Source organism: Phycodurus eques, chromosome 8 (assembly GCF_024500275.1).
Source record: "Phycodurus eques isolate BA_2022a chromosome 8, UOR_Pequ_1.1, whole genome shotgun sequence".
Classification (NCBI taxonomy): domain Eukaryota; kingdom Metazoa; phylum Chordata; class Actinopteri; order Syngnathiformes; family Syngnathidae; genus Phycodurus; species Phycodurus eques.
This window is the reverse complement of record NC_084532.1, coordinates 1,462,044-1,481,551: the sequence shown is the minus strand read 5'-3', so window position 1 is coordinate 1,481,551 and position 19,508 is coordinate 1,462,044. Positions and strand designations below refer to the sequence as shown.

Here is a 19,508-nt window from a genome sequence, read left to right as displayed (position 1 = left end):
GATGGTGTGGTGGATGTGTGGAATGGATCTAGCTGCCAGCGTTCAAGGAGTATGAAACGGCCTATGAGGTCAGCGATGGCGACCCCCCCCCCCCCCCAATTTAAGTTTGTCATCTTGTTATAAAGCTACAATTTATTCCAACTGTGGTATGTCAATTGTAACGGTATGGGGCACTTTGTAAAATATCGAGTCAAAAAGAGGTGAAAAGGACACGAAGGAGAATATAGTGTCATGTTGAATAGATGCTCGCTTCGTGCTGATCGATTGGTAAAAAAAAGTGAATGAAAAAGAAATATCGTACATGACTAATTCTTGAGACCACTACACTGATTAAACCAGACTGTAATATAAAGGAACCCCCGCCGTGTAACGATTAGCATGATCACGCACAAAGCTAGCTGCTAATGCTGACATAAACAAGCATACATAACATCAAGTTGTGCAATTCCCAAAATGCAATGTGGATATATATTTTGTTGTTGTTGCAATAATTAATGTCCTTATTGTTAAGTTAAATAACGTTGTTTCTATGTATGTTTCTTGGAATGTGTACCCTTATTTAGCTGTCACATTTATTGTTGATTTATGTTGTACTGTTTTTTATTTTTGGGGGGGTGGGGGTTCCCATGAAACCATCAATTTAGGTAGTGTGTAAAAGAATGAGCTCTTGCTCAATTCCTCTACCAGTGCACAACACGGTGTGAACTGTTGAGAATAAGAGAATAAGGATGTGGGACACATCAACCTCATGTATAATCTTTCAGATCTTAACATAGTGTGTCTTTTCTGCAGTCAACTGAATAGTTGCACCACAAAGAAAATATATTTAACAATCAACCTTCTGAACATTATTGTTTTTTGCAAATACGCTCTCAGTTTGAATTTAATGTCTGCAACACGTTCCAAAAAAGCCGGGACAGGGGCAACAAAAGACTGGGAACAACAACAATGGTGCTTAACGTCACCATCTACGGTCTATAATATCACCAAAAGAGTCATAGAATCTGGAGAAATCACTGCACGTAAGCGGCATGGCCGAAAACCAACATGGAATGACTGTGACCTTTGATCCCTCATGCAGCACTGCATTAAAAAACTGCATCATTGTGTAAAGGATATTGCTATGTGGTCTCAGGAACACTTGAGAAAACCATTGTCGATTAACACGGTTCGTAGCTTCATCAACAAATACAAGTTAAAACCATTTAAAGTATAAGCCATACACCAACAACACTCAGAAACGCCACCAGCTTCTCTGGGCCCAAGCTCATCTGAGATGGACTGACACGAAGTGGAAAAGTTTTATGTGGTCTGAGGAGTACACAGTCGTGTCCTCGGACCAAAGAGAAAACAAACATGTAGATTGTTATCAGCGCAAAGTTTAAAAGCAAGCATCTGTGATGGTATGGGGGTGTGTTTGTGCCCGTGGCATTGGTAACTTGCACATCTGTGAAGGCACCATTAATGCTGTAAGGTACATACAGGTTTTGGAGCAACATATGCTGCCATATAAGCAACATCTTTCTCGGGGATGTCCCAGCAAAGCAAATTTACTGATATAGCACATTTCATACACAAGGTAACTCAATGTGCTTTACATGATTACGTGGAAATGCTCTTAAAAGCATGGAAAAATATTTTTAAAAAAGTTTTTAATCTGGACTTCAAAACATTCACACTTTGGGCTGACGTCACTTCTGTTGGCAACTTAATCCATTTGTGTGCAGCATAATATCTAAAGGCTGCTTCACCATGTTTGCTTTGGACTCTGTGCCCCAGTATTTGACTTGTGTCAGGCAATCTCAGAGCCCTACTGGGTTTATATTCCATCGGCATTTATTTCATTTATTCAGGACCTAAACCATGATTTATTGACCATTAGCAGAACTTTAAAATATTTTCTAATGCTGACGGAGCCAATGTAGAGACTTTAGAATTGGAGTAATATGTTCTGACCTCTTTGTTCTCGGCTGCAGCATTCTAAATGAGCTGCAGGTGTTTAATGCTCTTTTGGGGGAGTCCAGTCAGAAGACCATTAGAATAGTCAAGTTTACTTGAGACAAAAGCATGGATGAGCTTCTCCTGGTCTGCTTCGCACATGCAAGCCTTCACTCTGGATATGTTCTTGAGATGGTAGAAGGCAAAAAAGAAGAGTAATTGATTTGATATGACTGTTGTAAGTCAGGTCAGAATCTATCAGTACACCAAGGTTTCAGACTTGGTCTTTTGTTTTTAAAGAGAGTGACTCCAGGTATTTACTAACTGCAATCCTCTTTTCTTCATTGCAAAAAAATAAATAAATCTCAGTTTTGCTGTGGTTTAATTGAAGAAAAATTTGGCTCATCCAGTTATTTATGTTTTAGACAGTGACACAACACCTCAATTGAACTGTAGTCATCTGGAGACACTGCTAGATGTAATTGTGTGTCATTTGCTTAGCTAAGATATTCAAAATTAAAGTTCTGAAGAATTTGACCCAAGGTTAGCATATAAAGGCTGAACAGGAGGGGTCCTAGAACTGACCCTTGAGGGACCCCAAAGGTCATTGCCATTCGATGATATTGAACACCTCCAATGGTTATAAAATAACTCATTTCCTCCAAGTAGGACCTGCACCATTTAAGGACTGTTCCATTTAGTCTTACCCACGTTTCCAACCTGTTCAGCAGGATATTATGATCTATCGTAACAAAGGCCGCACTGAGATCCAACAAGACCAGAATTGACACCTTTCCCAAGTCAGTATTTAACCTTATATCATTTAGCACATTGATAAGAGCAGATTCTGTTGGGAAACATGATTGAAAAAAAGTCCATCTAAGCTCAAGAAATTGCTGAGCTGATTAAAAATTACTCTCTCAACAATCTTGGCGATGACAGGGAGATTTGAGATGGGTCTATAGCTTGCTCACATGGAAGCGTGCGGCATTCTATTTTATAGAAGAGGCTTAATTGCAGCTACTTTAAGAGCTTTTGGAAACTCGCCTGACTGAAGTGAGTAATTGATTATTTGCTGCAAGTCAGCCAGCACAGACTTTGCAATTGCTTTGAAAAAGTCAGATGGTATTGAGTCAAGACAGCTCGTTGATGGTTTCAGCTGCTGAACTGTTTTTTTGTACAGTGTTTTGGTCAGCTGCATCAAATTCTGACATGGTCATCGAGGTTTTCCTGGGTGGCTTCAGATGTAGGATCATTTTATCATTTTGCTGATTTGTGCTGATATTTAAGATTACAAGCTTACAGGGTATTTTTATTGTCAATTCTTCAATATGCGTAACACAGACAGGCACGGTCCACATCAGGCAATGCTTCTTGACCATTCTAAGCGTGTGTGTGTTTTCTAGTGGCCAGGATCCGCACTTATCAAAGCTGCGTACACACAAAAGGGGGGCCTTAAAGAATCATACAAAGGTTCATGCGGAAAGTTATGTGACTTGTATTAAAAATATAAATAAATAAACACTATCAACTTCTGTCTCCAAAAGTTGTTTTTTTTTTTTTTCCAGAATTGTTTCTGCTGTTGCCACAAATTCACCCTTCACAATACATGAGCCAGTCTAATTTATAATCATGAGCTGATTTTGCTTGTTTGATTGATGAGCCGCAACTTTTTTATTTATTTATTTTTTTATAGAAGGCTAATTTTTTACAGGTGTGCCTGTGTGGTTACGCACGATTTGATGGGATTATGGCCGTACGCCATTTTCAGCTTTGGTGCGTACATAAACTTTTACAGAATCCTATGCACTTTTTGATTGAGGCCCCAAAACAGCTTTTAGCCACACCTCCAATCTTACTCATTGATTGGACTCCAAGTTGGCTCACACCTGACTCAGATTAGCTCTGGACGAATCCATAACCTTGAGGTGTAATTCTGATATCCTCACTGTCCTGAGTGTTTATTTTCAATAAAAATATGAACACGTTTATGTGATATTAGTTTCAGCAGACTGGTTATTCTTGTGATTTAGATGAGGATCAGATCTAATTTTATGACCAATTTATGCAAACAATGAAGCAATTTCAAAGCATTCACATACTGTTTCCTCCCACTGCAGATTGAGTGAAGAAAGTAATACAATCAATAGTAATTCATTAATTTTCCGTACTCCTGATCCTCACTAGGGTCCCGGGCATGCTGGAGCCTATCCCAGCTGACTCTGGGCAAGAGGCGGGGTACAACCTGAACTGGTCGCAAGCCACTCGCAGGGCAGATAGAAACAACAACCATTCGCACTGACATTCACACCTACGGGCTATTTAGAGTTTTCACTTAACCTACCATGCATGTTTTGGAATGTGGAAGGAAACCCAAACACCTGGAGAAAACCCAGGCAGGCACGGGAAGAACATGCAAACTCACCACAGGCAAGGCTGGATTTGAACCCAGGTCCTCAGAACTGTGAGGCAGATGTGCCAACTAGTCATCCACCGTTCCAAATAGCAATTTAAAAAAATCTTACTTTTTTTTTTTTTTTTCCTGTTCGGCTGTTAGGTCAAGCAGAACGGAGGATATGTTGCCCCTTTAAGCCGGAACAGTTTTACTGTGCCACAGTGGAGTTTTTCAGCTTCCGCTGTGGATTATTTGTATTATAATTGATGTTTATTGAGAATAAAGGCTTCTTTATATTCATGCCTACGGTGGCCGCGCTGACGTCACTGCGGCTATCCGGCGCGTAGTTTGCCTTTATACTTGAGCGCAACCCATGCACGCAGTTTTTAAAATGCACTGTAGTTCACCTCCAAGTTGAGGGTGTCGCTACTGCTGGTATTGGCTAGGACATCACAGGGTGGAGTTTCCTCTGCATTTTTGGGCCATTTCCGGGAGCCGTTTTTACTTTCCTTTTAGTAACAAGGAATAAAGCAACAACAGGTGACCGTGGAACAGTGTCTGCTAGAACAAATGGACATAGATGACCAGATTATACGTTTAATTATGCTGCAAAATTGATCGAGAAGGCGGCGGCGTAGATGGTATGTAGAACCAAGGGGCACGTTGAGTACGTCATCACAGCATCTGACTAAAACGGACGAATCACGAGAGATGAACTATTTTTGCCCTGTGTGCGGCAAGCTACGCACAGGGGCCGCCCGGGGCAATTCGTCGGTCACGTGAAGCAATGCGGGCGTTGTCGGCCGCGCGACCGCGTGAGTATAAAGAGGCCTTCAGAGTCGAACAGAACAAAGTTTCTAGAGGGGAGAGAGAAACTAAGACAAACGACAAAGCACTAATTGTAAACAGGATGAGAAAAGTAAATCATTACATATGTACAACAATGAAACATTAGATGAGTGTGTGTAGTGCTACACCAGTGTGTGTAGCACTACACACACATGAGTGTGTGTAGTGCTACACCAAATGAGGGAAGGACAGGACAAGATAGAACAGGACAAGGACAGGTGAAAAAGCATGCAGGAAAAGGGTTGTGAACCCGGCTGTAAAACTGAAGTGTGGTGGGATTGACTATGTAAATTATAAAAGTCTATAGGACGAGAGTGTGAGTGAAGGGATACATAATCAATTTGCATATTCATGAGTCATTTGTCGCAATGAGTGAGTGGTCCCACACCTAGCACTAGAGTCCCATGGTTGTGTGCCTGCAGACACATGCAAGTGAATTGACACTGTTTTGCATCCACAAACACTGTCAGAAGTGTCCTGTAATGGCTGTGCCTGCACTGTGGAGGCTGAGGACCCAGGGAACGATAAGGGGGGGAACCCAGGGAGCAGCTGCGGGTCATGAGAGGGGAGCCCCAACGCCAAGCAGTCATCCAGCCCGGGAGGGCCCGGCCTCAGGAGCACCGCCATGAAGCTAAGTGGGAACCCAACTCCCCCCATGTTACAATGACTGCCAGGTCCCAGTCTGGCAGTCATTGCCCCTACCCTGTGTATCAGTGCCCCCGCAGGGGACCACCCGGCCACCCCATGGGAAGAGGAAGAGGCAACTGCAGCGGGACGCAAGGAACAGAGAGAGAAGAGGAGGAAGCAGGCCCGAGGAGCGACAGGGGGGCCCCACCAGCAGCCAGAGCGGGGGACCCAGGCGGGCGCCAGCGCCCACGGAACATGGGCGAGTCACCATCACACCACCAATGCTCCCCGGGAGGTCACCCCAGTGGTTTCTCCCAACCCCTGACATCGGGAAGGAGTAAAGAAAGTCCCGCCCCCACAGACACCGGAACCGCAAACAAAGGGACAAGAGAAGATCCCCACTCCATGCATCCGTCCTCTCACCATGCAAACCGATCTAAAATGTGTGAGAGAGAAAAACAAAAAAGGGGGAAAAGAAAAATAAATAGATAATAATAAAACAACAACAAAGTATACAGAAGTCAAAAGTTTACTTTCACACTAATAGTCTTGTTATTGTCAGATGGCACACGACCCAGGCAAAGGAATCAAGAGTCTAGATTTAGCATGTTGAGGAAAGGTGACCAGCTATCTACATATATATGTAATTGATTTTTTTGTTCTGATGATATTTTTTCTAAAACGATATATTCTATGATGAGATTTAGCCACTGACTGATGTTAATAGCTTGTTTGTTTTTCCAGTTTAATAGAATTGTTTTCTTAGCGGTAGCTAACGCGACAAGTAATGATTGTGAATATTTATTAGGGAGGTCGATTATGCTTAAGTCGACAAGTATGCACAATCTTGGGGAAAGTGGAATCCTGAAATTCAAAATATAAGAGAGTTTTTTTGTAACCGAAGACCAAAAGCATTGCATTGGTCTGCATTCCCATATAGCATGAAAATAGGTGTCTGGGGTATTTTTGGTGCATTGCGCGCATATATTAGATGGAGAGAAGCTCATTTTATGCATAGTGTACTGAGTAAAGTGTGTTCTACGGCGCACTTTATATTGTATAAGCTGTAGATTTGTATTTTTTGTCATTCTAAACATATTGTTACATATCTGTATCCTATAGGAATAGGGTAATCTGGGATTTGATCTGCAGGAGTCCATGAGTTTGCTGTTGTTGGGAGTATTGTTGTTTGTCCAGTTGACAGAGTCGTCTAATACTTGCGAAAATGTTTTAATGAGATTGAAGATTGCCTGAAGAGAATACTTGGGTTCCTGTAAGTAAAGAAGGATATCATCAGGATACAGATTGATATTGCGTTCTGTCACTCGTGAGCAGATACCTTTAATATTAGCATTCTGACGTATAAAGGCAGCAAGAGGTTCGATGAATATTGCAAATAGCATTGTTGAGAGTGGACATCCTTGTCTGGTTCCTCTTTGTAATGTAAAGCTTTGTGAAGTGATCCTATTTGTGGTAACTGTCGCTTTCGGCGAATTGTATAATGTTGCTATCCAATGTATAAATAAATCTGCAAAGCCAAATTTACAAAGTAATGCAAACAGGAAAGCCCAGTTAACTTTATCGAAAGCTTTCTCTGTGTCAAGTGACATGACTGCGTTTAGTTTTTTACGCTGTGACATGCTTATCAAATTTAACAGGCGTCTGACATTATTTGTGGAACTTCTACCTTGAATGAAGCCTGTCTGGTCATAGTAGATTATCGACGGGAGTACCTTTTCAAGTCTCGCAGCGGGGGCTTTCGACATAATCTTGAGATCTACATTATCCTTGACTGTTCTGAAAAATAGAGGCGCAAGTGTAGGCCAGAAATGTTTAATGAATTCAACAGGGATTCCGTCCGGGCCAGGCGCCCGTCCTGGTTGCATATTTTTTAATGCGTTATGTAATTCTGTGATGGTTAAAGGAACATCAAGGCTGTCTTTAATTTGTGTATTTAATTGAGGACTGTTGCAATCCTTAATAAAAGTTTATATTTCTTTTGGGTCTGGGTTGTTCGAAGATGCGTATAAACTGCTATAAAAATTGTAAAAAATGTCATTTATTTCAAGCGGTGACTGTGTCCAGTTGCCGTTTGAATCATGAATGGCTGTAATTAATGACTTTCCTTTGTTGCGCTGAAGTTGGTTTGCAAGGAATTTACCTGATTTATTATTGTACTCAAAGTTAGTGTATCTTAACTGTTGTAGAAAAATATTTCTTTTTGATAAGATAACATCTAATTGATGTTTTACCTTTTGAATTTGGTTTCTAAGGTTATCTGTCGGATTAATTGCATTTTCTTCTGTGAGGTGTTAAATTTTTTCCTCAATGCCATTTTCCAATTTTTGTTCTTGTTTTTTCTTATACGAGGAGTATGATATGATTCGACCTCTCAATACAGCTTTCCCAGTTTCCCACAGCAGAGATGGGGATATGGTTGGAGAGTCGTTGAATTTCAAAAACTTATCCCATTCCTTCCTCATGAAAAAATCAAACTCCGGGTCCTTCAATGGGACATGTTGCAGCGCCACGTTGGTGGGGGTCCCAAACCTGACTCAACTTTTCGATTGAGAGAAATTGGTGCATGGTCACTGATGATGATTGGATGTATTTTGGGGATAATTCGTTGAGCTGCCGAATTGTTTGAAAGAAACAAACCTATTCTTGAGAAAGAGCGGTGAACTGATGAGAAAAATGTGCATTTGGTTTTTTTACGGTTTTTCAGCCTCCATATGTCAACAAGACCAAAGTCATCCATATACTGCTCTACTACATTGGGGCATTGTGGCTGATCGCTATCTATGAGATTTGAGCGATCTATTCACGGTTTAGGTCCGGAATACATGAAGGAAATGCTGCTGGAATATAAACCCAGTAGAGCTCTGAGATCGACAGACTCAGGTCAAATAGTGGAGCACAGAGTCCAAGGAAAACATGGTGAAGCAGCATTTAGCTATTATGTTGCACACAAATGGAAGAAATTGCCAACAGAAGTGACATCAGCCTTAAGTGTGAATGTTTTTAAGTCCAGGTTAAAAACGCTTCTTTTTTTCCATGCTTTTTAGAGCATTTCCACTTTTAAATATTTCTTGCACTGTATGCTGTTTTAATTGTATTTTTATTTTTTAATGTTTTTTAATTTTTTTAAATTTATTATTATTTTTTCTCTTTGTTTTAAATGTTTATAAGCCGTTTTTTTCTTTGTTTTTAAAAAGCTCTTAATCATGCAAACCACATTGAGTTACCCTGTGTACGAAATACGCTATATAAATAAATTAGCTTTGCTCTTACGGGATTTAGTGTAAGGTTAAAATCACCTCCCATGATAATTGTAGAACTGGCTGACAAGTTTAACAACTGTGCAAAGAGTATGTGAAAAATGGCTGGATCATCTTTATTAGGAGCATATACATTGACAATTGTGTAAAGCTTGTTAAATATTGTAGCCTGTGTATAATTATGTTTCGGCCTTCTGGATTTGCTACTGTACTATTTATTGTAAAAAGTAAGTCTTTTATGGACTAATATTGAGTCTCCGATTTGTCGACAGTTATAAAAGGCCGAGATAGCCTGAGTGAAATTAGAGCCAATGAGGCATTTTTTATTCTGACGCAGTAAGGTGCATTTCTTGTACTAGGAGGAGGTCTGTTTTAAATTTTGTGATATAATCCATAATGTTAATTCTCTTTGCCTGCGATCGAATGCCATTGACATTCCATGACACAAAAGTTAAGTGTGACATATAATGGGTGCGTGTATTAACATTTTAAATAGATTTGGTACTATGCATTCTTTGTTGTTGTTTTTTTTTACAGTTTTCGGGAGATTTTTTGGTATTGTGTTGACAAATGTTATTTAGAGAGGGTGATAGAGATGCTATATTTAAGTACAGCAAAGCCAGGGTACATAGAAGGGTAACGAACAAACACTGAACATAGAAACCAAATAGTGACAAGGGGATAATATGGCGTGTGGTGGTGGTTTGTAGTGCGCAAGAAGAGTTTTGAGCGACTTGTCTGTTTAGGGTGTATGGAAACAAGCAGAGCAGAAAAGCAGACATAGAGAAGTGAGAATTCATGCTGGTGGCATGCGTGATTCCGTTTTAATTTTTTTTTTTTTTTTTTTTTGTCGAAGCAAAAGTGGAAAGAATGAAACAAAATACAATACACCTGACGATTCATAACGACAACAGATCAAAATAAGTACTTATCTAGAAGAGCCAGGGCGTGACGTTAGCATCACGAAACAGTTGGCCGTCCACATATAGCTTGTTGACAACTAGCCACGCTTGTTTGCCTTTCTCACGGTAATTCTTCATCAACGGGTACATGTTATGCCTCTCGTTGATTTCCTTGGGGAACTGATTGTTCATTCCAAACAAAGTCCCTTTGAGCTGCCGACCTTTTGATTTTACACTTTCTGCTGAAAGTGTTCAAACTTTGCAACGATAGGACAAGGGCCTCCCAATTGGTGGACAAGGTGAAAGGTAATCTTGTCGACTGTATCTTGCTGTATCCTGAGCGCAGACATTAATTTTTTAATCTGCACCTCAGGGTCTTCCGGAGCATTTTCTGCAATGCCGGACAAAAATGAGTTTGTCGCGCATGCTTCGTGATTGAATGTCCAGCGTAGTTTCTTTCAGGAGTTTATATTCCTGTCGAAGAGTTTGTAGTTCTGCTGACGTTGATCGATGCAGTATTATCTAATCTTAGCTCTTTGAACTGTTGTGTGAACTCCAAGCTATTTGAGTTCGGCGATCTTTTGGCGAAGCAAATCAAGTGTAATTGACAATTTCTTGTCGATTGAGAGGAGGACACTCATCTGTGTCTCTGTCCAACCAAGTAAATCATCAGTTGAAGTGGAAGAATCAGTTTTTTTCCTCTTCAGCGGCAGTTCAACACGAGGGTTCAGATCCTCCATAACAGAAGAGTTGGCGTCGACATGGCTGCGCGGACCGCAAGTGGCTCTCTAAGAGTTACCGTTGCTAGTGAAGCTGGCGAAGGAAAAGAGAAAAGAACGAAGCAACCCCATCTGCCGTTGAAAAAGGAAAAAGACTTGTGAAAAGATAAATTTTGTCTTGTAATAGCTGCTTTTCCAATTCTATGCAAGGGACGCCTGCATGTTTTTCGTCTTCGGAAAGCACGCAATCTCTCGTGTTGTCACAGCATGCTCAGGTTCCCGCCCCTCGTCCCTTAAATGATGTTAATCTTTACATCTGTCACAGTGATGAAAGAATGTGGTTTGGAAATTAATATAACTTCCAAAGGATCCGTAGCTGTTATCACCATTTACGTCCAGATGCAACTCGATGACAGTTGCTGAGATTCAAGTAATGCAGGTCAAAGACTCGAGGCCCGATTCGGTTTCTCCTAACATCTTTATCAAAGACTCTAAAAACCCCGGGGAAACAAGCGAAAAACACTCCCAAAGCAATACAGATGCAGGATGGTATGATGCTGGAATGCAAACAACACTCAAGTCGCGCATGTATGCATTTGTACAGACAGACTTAAACTGCAATGTGGTATCCACTGTCTGAACTCACCATCAACCATATTGCCTTGTTTGAGGAAGACTCTTTCCTCACACCACTGACAATGAACTAACTTTCTTATCTTCTTTGCAGACTCATCAGCTTGTGTGGGACCTCTGAGGACTCTAACCACCACTAAGACAAAATGCTCCAATGCCACTGCCAGCAGAACATCAATGCCTTTGTTACAGCGGGCAGCTGCTCTGGAAATGAAACAGCAAGGAATCAAGATGATTTCTAACGTTTCACTGTCACGCCACATTGTAAAATCACTAATCTTACCTGGCAACTGCAGCAACAACCATCCGTGCAGCCAGCTCTTTGTAGTACTCTGTGCGTACGATGTGACAACTATAGTGTCGCAGTGTAACATTGGGTGACTTGGCAAAGAGCGATCCAGTGTCTGTGGATGTCACAGAAATAATGCCCATATTTCTGACATTTCTGAAGGCGGCGTCCAAGAAATTCACTGCTGTACCAAAGGGATCCAAGTGACTGAAAGAGTCAAAACATTATATTACTGCTTCAAGAAACAAAAACATGCACACACACATTTCTTTTGTAGTGTTGGATATGAAACCAAAATTATACAGATCGTGGTTATATACTGTATTTGGAGACATGGGCAGTGGAGGATGAATGCTCTTCAATGCCAAATTTTCACCTAACCATTGGGGCCATATAGGCGACCTAAGCAAAGGCTGAGGGTGATCCTAGGGTGGCCGGGAAGTGCAAAAAAATATAACAAATTGTGAATCACGTTTACATTTCAGAAAACAAATTCACAAAAGCCCAAAAAAAAAGATTACAACAGTACATGTATTTACTTAAATCATGAATTAGAAAACCTTATGCAGTAATTAACATTTATTATATAGTAATTAACAGGCATCAACATTGCCTTCTGACAGAGGCGAAGAGGCTTGTGTTGGTGGCGGAGGTTTGGCCTTTGTCCTGATCATATTAGTGTCGAAACTCACTCTTTTCCCTGCAATCAGCAATCCACAATGCCAATGCCGCTTCCATTGTCACAATTATCTTAGTAGGCGGAGTTACCACACGTTTGGCTTCCTTATTGAAGCAGTTTTGCTTCCTCTTTCTTGATGTACCGCACTGTCGATTCATTCCGGACCTATTGCAATATTAGTCATTCAAACTGCTCTAAGTGCGAGAGGACTCTGCATCTTTTTGCACAATTGTCAAAAAAAATAAAATAATGTACCGGCATTACCAGAGAACTAGCAACCCTTTATTGCTCAGTGACTGTTTTTTGTCAATGTCTTTATGTCTCAAAGTGTTCTCTGTCAACTGTTGTCGTACTAGAGCGGCTCCAACTACCAGAGACAAATTCCGTTTTTGCGTTTTTTGGACATACTTGGCAAATAAAGATGATTCTGATTCTAATTTTCCCCCCTCATTAATATACACACAGCACTATTGACAGAAAAAAAATAGGAATCGCTGAAATTTTTGCAGATTAAAAAAGAAAAACTAAAATATCACCCCCTCCTTGAGCCGTCACCTTATCGAGGTGGAGGGGTTTGTGTGTCCCAATGATCCTAGGAGCTAAGTTGTCTGGGGCTTCATGCCCCTGGTAGAGTCACCCATGGCAAACAGGTCCGAGGTGAGGGACCAGACAAAGCATGGCTCAAAGACAAAATATGGACTCAGGTTTCCCTTGCCTGGACTCTGGAGCCAGGCCTGGAGGTGGGGCTCGAAGGAGAGCGCCTGGTGGCCGGGCCTGCACCCATGGGGCCCGGCCGGACACAGCCCGAAAGGGTAACGTGGGCCACCCTTCCCATGGGCTCACCACCTGCGGGAGGGGCCATAGGGGTCGGGTGCAGTGCGAGCTGGGCGGTGGCCGAAGGCAGGGACCTTGGCGATCCGATCCCCAGCTACAGAAGCTGGCTCTAGGGACGTGGAATGTCACCTCTCTGGCAGGGAAGGAGCCCGAGCTGGTGTGTGAGGTCGAGAAGTTCCGACTAGATGTAGTCGGACTCGGCTCCACGCACAGCTTGGGCTCTGGTACCAGTCCTCTCGAGAGGGGTTGGACTCTCTTCCACTCTGGAGTTGCCCACGGTGAGAAGCGCCGAGCAGGTGTGGGTATACTTATTGCTCCCCGCCTCGGCGCCTGTACGTTGGGGTTCACCCCGGTGGACGAGAGGGTAGCCTCCCTCCGCTTTCGGGTGGGGGGACGGGTCCTGGCTGTTGTTTGTGCCTATGCACCAAACAGCAGTTCAGAGTAACCACCCTTTTTGGAGTCCTTGGAAGCGGTGCTGGAGAGCGCTCCCGCTGTGGACTGCATCGTTCTGCTAGGGGGACTTCAATGCTCACGTGGGCAATGACAGTGAGACCTGAAAGGGTGTGATTGGGAGGAACGGCCCCCCCGATCAGAACCCGAGCGGTATTCTGTTATTGGACTTCTGTGCTCATCACGGCTTGACCATAACGAACACCATGTTCAAGCATAAGGGTGTCCAACACGTGCACTTGGCACCAGGACACCCTAGGTCGCAGTTCGGTGATCGACTTTGTGGTCGTGTCATCGGACTTGCAGCCACATGTCTTGGACACTCGGGTGAAGAGAGGGGCGAGCTGTCAACTGATCACCACCTGGTGATGAGTTGGTCTCCGATGGTGGAGGAAGATGCCGGTCCGACGTGGCAGGCCCAAACGTATTGTGAGGGTCTGCTGGGAATGTCTGGCGGAATCCGCTGTCAGGAGTTTCAACTCCCTCCTCCGACAGAACTTTGCTCATGTTCCAGGGGAAGCAGGGGACATCGAGTCCGATTGGACCATGTTTCGCGCCTCCATTGCTGAGGCGGCCAACCGGAGCTGTGGCCGTAAGGTGGTTGGTGCCTGTCATGGCGGAAATCAGACACCAACAGTGAGGGATGCCCGCAAGCTGAAGGAGTCCTATCAGGCCTTTTTGGCCTGTGGGACTCCTGAGGCAGCTGATGGGTACCGGCTGGCCAAGCGGAATGCAGCTTTGGTGGTCGCTGAAGCAAAAACTCGGGCATGGGAGGAGTTGGGTGAGGCCATGGAGAAAGACGTCCGGACGGCTTCGAGGAAATTCTCGTCCACCGTTCGGCGTCTCAGGAGGGGGGAGCACTGGTACAAGTCCTTTTGAGAGGGGTTGGACTCCCTTCCACTCTGGAGTTGCGCACGGTGAGAGATAGCGAGCAGGTGTGGTCATACTTATTGGCCCGTGACTCGGACCTGTACATTGGGGTTCACCCCGGTGGACGAGAGGGTAGCCTCCCTCCGCCTTCGGGTGGGGGGACGGGTGCGGACTGTTGTTTGTGCCTATGCATACTTTTAGGAGTCTTTGGAGAAGGTGCTGGAGAGCGCTCCCGCTGGGGACTCTATCATTCTGCTGGGGGACTTTAATGCTCATGTGCACCATGAATTCTGCTCTTGAACAGTGTAACGGATTTGAGGAGGGAAAACAAGAGGGGTAAAATGTTTGCTATTAATCCGTACAAAACAAAAAATACCATAATAATAACACGTAAACAATGCGTATGTGTTAGTATGTGCGTGTATAGTTGTGTGCGTATATAGAGTCCTTCAAGGGATAGAAGGAGGGAATTCACTTCAGAAGAAAAAACAAAAATTCTAATACAAAAGACGACTCGCATCCAGGCTTTACCGTGGATGCTACGAGCAACAAAAAGAGGACCTTTGAGAGTGCACGGCTCCACCCTCCCCCTGAACAGAAGCCATCCAAAGGGAAGGAGTAGTTTGTGGTCCTTATCTCAGAATGATGTTTGTTTTTCTTCAGCATACGTATTGTAAGGAAACGCCATTGTCAGGGTCATACGAACTGTTCTGCAGGTCCTTTACCTAAAACTCCACTCACAGGAGAACATGCAGTATCCATAAATCCGAGGAGGTCCTCGTCATCCGACTCAAGACCTTTGAGCACCCCTGGTCGTGTAGGTCTTGAGCAGTGGGGTAAACAAGGTTTTTAGTGGGAAATATGCACAAACTTTCAAATCTCTCTCTCCCTTCCTCCTTGCAGTTTACATTGGCTAACTTGTTCCACCACCCGATGTAGTCCTTGCCTTTTAGCGGCTAATTTGGCAGCAAAGAATTTGCCTTGGAAAGAGGATGAGATCGTACCCATACTCGATCTTTGTCCGTAAGGGCAAGGTCATGTCGGTGCTTGTCATAATTCCTCTTCTGACGTTGGCAGGCAGATGACAGATTCTCCGATATGAAAGAACGACACTCTTTGAGTTGGGTGATCTTGGAATAAGCCGGAGTATCAGGAGCCATGTTACTGGTTTGTAACAATACATCAAGGGGTCCCCTCAGACAGTGACCCAAGTTAGGTTCTGCTGGGGAAACTCCTGTGGACTCCTGGACTGCAGAATTGATGGAAAACCTGAACTCGGGTCCCAATGTTTGTGTTGGTTTCCACATCATGGTTTTTAAAGTGCGGTTTACTTGTTCAGTCAGATTGTTTTGTGGGTGATAGCTTGATGTTAATTCATGTCCAGCATTCCAAATTCTGCACACTGTTTAGAAGATGGAAGAAACAGAGTTCTCCGATCAGAGAGGATGGAGTCAGAAATGCCCCAGCTGGACAGGATGTCTTTCAGCTGTGGCATTTTTGATTGGGAACAGTTCTTCCCACCGTGAGTAGTCGTCTGAAAAACAAGATATACATTTTACATTTTAGTTTAATTTGATTTTGCTGCAGCTTTCCATCGAGTTTTTGGTTTTCTGGTTTGTATAGTTGGTTTGACAGGTTTTTATGTGTTCCCAGACATCCCAGCATAGTTTTGGCCAGTAGACAAGATGTTGTAGTCTTCAATGTCTCATGCAAAGAGTGGACTGCAGCTTGCGTCAGTGCTCCAAGAACCACCATGCACAGATGTATACAAGACGTGGGTTTAAGCTGTCGCATTCCATGTGTCAAGCCACTCTTGAACAAGTGACAGCGTCAGAAGCATCATCCTGGGCTAAAGACAAAAAGGACTGGACTACTACTAAGTGGTCCAAAATTATGCTCTCTGATGAAAGTAAATTTAGCATGTTCTTTGGAAATCAGTGTCACAGTCTGGAGGAAGAAAGGAGATGCACAAAATCCATGTTGCTTGAGGTTGAGTGTAAAGTCAGTGAAGGTTTGGGTGGTGTTGGTCCACTGTGTTTCCTTAGGTCCATGATCAATGCAGTGTTAGAATCTCATTCCACAGAATGGTGAAGGCACCGGAGATTGTGTGCCGTGAAAAGCGCCAGGCTTTTGCAAATATCAGCCTGACAAGAAACACAGTTGCAGACAGGATTTCCGATCTTTCAGTGGATTTGGACAGAAAGTTAAAGCCCAAAGTTAAGTCATGTATTGCGTTTTCAGTTGCAATTGATGAACGCACGGACACGGTTGCACAACTGGCCATTTTCATTCGCGGAGTTGAAGAGTTCATGGAGATGGTGCCAATGACAGCAGTTGATATCTTCACCGCACTAGTCGGCACGCTGGACAGGGTCAGCGTGAACTGGTCCCGCGCCGTCAGCCTGGCTACAGATGGTGCGCCCTCAATGATTGGGAAAAAAGCAGGTGTGACAAAGTTCAGAGAAAAAGTGCAATCTGAAAATGGAGGACGTGATTTTTGGACTTTTCACTGTATTTTCCCCCAGGAGGCTTTGTGTTGCAAGTCATTAAAGATGGATAATGTCATGAAGGTGGTCATGCAAACTGTTAATTTCATTCGATCCAGAAGCCCGAAACACTGTCAGTTTGACAGCCTTCTCAGAGAGAGAGCCCACATCTATGGCCTGCCATACCACACTGAGTTAAGATGGTTAAGCTGAGGGGGCTGTGCTAAGGCATTTCTTTGATTTATGAGAAGAAATTGAACAGTTCATGGAAGGAAAGGGCAAACCAGTGTTAGAAACTCATTCCACAGAATGGATGCAGGACCTTGCATTTATGGTGCATGTTACAGAGCACCTGAATAACTTGAACAAACAGCTGCAATGGTGCAACAAAGTTGTCACGTAGTATTATGACAGCATACGCTCTTTCAAGTTGAAACTGTCATGTGTGGGGGAGACAACTCGCTGGTGGTGATGCAGCTCACTTCCCCTGTCTGAAATATGTTTGAACGACCCAACATGTCACAGGCGGTTTAAAGATAAAACAACGGAACTGTTACAGGAGTTTGAGCAACGCTTTCAAATTTTTGGTGAACGAGAGAAAGGCTTCAAACGTTTTTTGCTCAACCATTCACCGTGAATCCCTCTGATCTGCCCGTCAACATCCAACTTGAAATAATGGACTTTCAGTGTGATTCGGATATAAACGGCAAATCTGCCGCAGCTGGCTTGGACACATCAGAATCTCTTGCCCGTTACCTCAACTTGACAGCCCTTGCGGCAAAACTGTTGTCCATGTTTGGAACCACATATCTTTGTGAGCAGGTTTGCTCTGTAATGAGCATAAATAAAACAAAGCTGTGCTCAAGGCTCACGCACAAGCACTTGAATCACATCCTTAAGTTGGCCGCCACTCAGGATGTGACGCCTGATACTGATGCGTTGGTGAAACATAAAAGATGCCAGGTACCAGTAGTCAAATAAACAATGCAACCCCACTTATAGTGCTGCACCCTGATATAGTTCTGTGATCTGTGATATACTTCTGTGAATCACTGAAGCATTGCGTTTGTGTGTTCGTTGTCCTCAAATAACAAGGTGGATGTTGTGCAAAGTGTAGGTGTGTATGTATAGAGTCCTTCAAGGGAGAGAAGGAGATAATTCAATTCAGGAAAAAAAACAAAAAATCATCATACAAAAGAAGACTTGCGTCCAGGCTTTACTCTGGACGCTACGATCAACAAAAAGAGGACATCACCGGGCCAAGTAGGCGTCTCTCGCAGTAGTTGGAAATAAAATATTCCAAACAAAATCTCGGGTACTCACGGCATCAAGGTTCGAATCAGTTCAGTCCAGTGACAGGGGACGCCTCACCATTTACTGTCCCACGACACTCCGGAGGAGTGTTCATCCAACACAAAGATGACGTGGGGTTAGACCAAAACGTCTGTTCAGCACGCTCACGCTAGGCAAAACAAAGTCCGTCACTTCTCCTTCCTTCACACCATTCTTTCCCCCTTAAGCCAGCGACTATCACTCCCTTTAACACTTCCTTGAAAGAAAGATTCAGACTGCGCAGGACAAAAGGCAAGTTGTCATTGGGTCATGAATGGCTGTGGGCGTCAATGAATTTGTAGGGGAAGTGACATCATTCTGAGGGTGCAGGCGCAATACCAGAAAATCCTGAATGAGAATGTTCAGCCATCAGTTTGTGATAAATTGAGCACACTTGGGTTCTGCAGCAGCAGCAGCAATAGCAATGCTGTGGCAGGACCTTAAAAAGATCATTCATGCTAAAAAACATCTCCACTGTTGCTGAATTAAAACAATTCTGCAAGGAAGAGTGAGCCAAAATATCTCCACAGAGATGTGAGAGACTCATTACCAGTGATAGAAAACGCTTTATTTTCAGTTGTTGCTGCTGAGGGTGGCCCAACCACTTGTTAGGTTAAGGAGGCAGTTTACTTTTTCCACACGGGGCCAGATAGCTTTAAATCGTTTTGTTTTTGGGATTTTTTCCTTCATAAATAAAATCGCCATTTAAAAACTGCATTTTATGTTAATTTGGAATTATATTGGTCTGATATTTACATTTGTATGATCTTAAAGTGGGGAAACTATGCCAAAAATAAGAATTTGAGAAGGGGGCCATTACTTGTTCACAGAACTGAATTTTGTTTCTGAACTTTTCCAAGATGGTGTCCAAGCAGAAGCATTCTAAATTTGAGCTAGATTTCACATGAAAACGATGATACCAGGGCAACTTTCAACACTTTAAGGTTTAATTTCATCAAATGGGGGGAGTACTTCCAAAATACAGAAACATCCTTTGTATTATTCAGTTCAACCCTTGACAGATTTCAACGAGTGTGTATTGCGTTTCGTTAGTGTGTGATGGCTACCAAAGCACAGCAGAAAGAAAAGAAAAATGATAATTTTACACTAGTAACCAAAGAGCACAAGTTAAAATCCTTATCAATCTCCCTTGTCACTTTCCCTACTCAGGTTTCCATCTTGCTGTATGAGAGCATACCAAATTTGGCATGTTCGTATTGGCTCAAT

At 43.2% G+C, this 19,508-nt stretch overlaps 1 protein-coding gene across 3 annotated transcripts in view; it reads right to left on the bottom strand.

The window, feature by feature from the left end:
- The window catches only part of trmt1l (tRNA methyltransferase 1-like), a 90,297-nt gene that overhangs the window by 29,813 nt on the left and 40,976 nt on the right, over window positions 1-19,508 (bottom strand). For all 3 annotated transcript variants that reach the window (XM_061683477.1, XM_061683478.1, XM_061683479.1), the window contains 2 exons: window positions 11,625-11,837; window positions 11,355-11,545 (listed from right to left, as the gene is read on the bottom strand). In XM_061683477.1, the coding sequence (XP_061539461.1) occupies window positions 11,355-11,545; window positions 11,625-11,837 (404 nt within the window). The remainder of the gene's footprint in view (window positions 1-11,354; window positions 11,546-11,624; window positions 11,838-19,508) is intronic.